The sequence below is a fragment of the Aplysia californica genome, unplaced genomic scaffold (assembly GCF_000002075.1).
Source record: "Aplysia californica isolate F4 #8 unplaced genomic scaffold, AplCal3.0 scaffold00578, whole genome shotgun sequence".
NCBI lineage: Eukaryota > Metazoa > Mollusca > Gastropoda > Aplysiida > Aplysiidae > Aplysia > Aplysia californica.
The window spans coordinates 508554-510497 of NW_004797848.1; the positions used below are offsets into that span (position 1 = coordinate 508554).

Here is a 1944-nt window from a genome sequence, read left to right on the forward strand (position 1 = left end):
CCCCCCCCCCCCCCTCCCCCCCCCCTCCTTCTCTGCTTCTTGTTAGTTGCATTGTTTGGTTGTGTAAGAATCAAGGGAAGCAACCAGCCTTCAAAAGTAGTGTTGCCTATTTACCATTGACCTCCCCTTGTTTTTCCTCTTTGGCTTTTGTGGCTTAACTATACACACAAAAAACTATGCACACCCACCTCTTGTAGCGATCCCACTTGCACTGACTGGACCTGACAACTCTCTGCTCTGCGCCTCGACTGCAACTCACGCAGTGTCAAATAGGTAGCCTACCGTACTCGACTTCTATCCCGAAGTCATACAGCTTACAACAGCTTTATACAAATGTATTCATTTATCGACAATTCCATTTTATATATATATCGACATCAAATCCACTTCCCAGAGCACATCGATGTAAGCGGAATATACGTAGTAATGATACTGATAATAATAATAACAAATATAATAATAATAATAATAATAATAATGATAATAATAGTAGTAGTAGTAATGATACATGTAATAATGATAATAATAATAATAATAATAATAAAAATTATTATTATTATTATTATTATTATTATTATTATTATTATTATTATTATTATTATTATTATTATTATTATAGTGGTAAAGACATCACCGCCGCCACCAACAATTAAAATAATGGTATTAATAGTAATAGCAATACTACTACTACTACTAATAATAATAATAATATTAATAATAATATTGATAATGATTATTAGTAATAAATATAATAATGATCATGGCCATGGTGTATTTTCGAGGGTGGCAAGGGGCGGGGAGAGACACTTACATCTGAGAAGTTCCCAGGCCGTCCCATACTTGTAGGTCATCCCTGACGGCTGGTAGAGGGCGTCAGTCATGAGTCTCCCCACCCGATCCTGGAATATATATATTATATAGAACCATCTATCTATATATATATATATATATATATATATATATATATATATATATATATATATATATATATATATATAATTTTTTTAAAATTAATCTTTTTTTTTTTTTTTTTTTTTGGGGGGGGGGTTGTTTTAGTAAATGTTTTACGGCTCTTGCAACATACAGTATAACACGGATAGGTCGAAAACAGAAGACCCGAAATCACGCATCCTCCGAAGCTGCGGTCCCGTTCTGTTTCTTTTTATCTTTATAGGAAGATATCCCTTGACTACGGATCTCTCAAACTACCGAGGCCAGTCCCGACGGATTCTAGCTATCCGTGCTTTACTGTAATTAGGTCACATAAGTGACGAAGATTTGAACTTTTTACAAGAGAGTAACAAACACAAAAAAGAAGGGGGCGAGATAAGGACTCAGCACAATAAAAGAAAAGTGAGTGCGGGGCACAGCGAAAAAAAGTTTGCTCCGAGGAGTGGTCAGGCGTGTCTCAAACCAGCTCCTCATGGAGACAATTAGCAGGAAGACCCTGAGGTGGACGCTGGAAAGGAGAGATGAGCAGCTATGGACATGTGCCGCCTGCTATGATTCTAGCTCTGGATCCAAGTAAATCCAAGTAAGGACGAAAGGTAGATGATAGGAAAGAAGAAGGAATAAACCACACCAGTCGAGCACCCGCCAACCACCCTTGATCCTGGAATAGAGAAATGTTTGACGAAGATAAACAGTATAGTCGAAACTGTCTAAGACGGCCGTCCACTGGTGCAGAGAAAAGTGGCCGTAATAGACACGTGACCGTCCTTACATTGAGTAATTGTAATGTAAACCCCCCCCAACCCCCCCCCCCAAAAAAAAAAGTAAATTTAAAAATCTCAAAATAACAGCAAAAATATAAAAACAGGGGGGGGGGGGAGCGTACATGATTGTATTGACTTCTGCAGTGTCCTCCTTTCCTGTTCTCTACCCAATGTGCCAAGATCTGGACAATAAAGATGTATTTTATCTTATCTTACCTAGCCTTGATCT

At 37.8% G+C, this 1944-nt stretch overlaps 1 protein-coding gene across 1 annotated transcript in view; it reads right to left on the reverse strand.

The window, feature by feature from the left end:
• The window catches only part of LOC101848689 (zinc carboxypeptidase A 1-like), a 3203-nt gene extending 2309 nt beyond the window's left edge, over window positions 1–894 (reverse strand). The window contains exon 1 of the mRNA XM_005107132.1: window positions 812–894. Within this exon, the coding sequence (XP_005107189.1) occupies window positions 812–881 (70 nt within the window). The 5' untranslated portion in view covers window positions 882–894. The remainder of the gene's footprint in view (window positions 1–811) is intronic.
• Window positions 895–1944: the final 1050 nt, after the last annotated feature.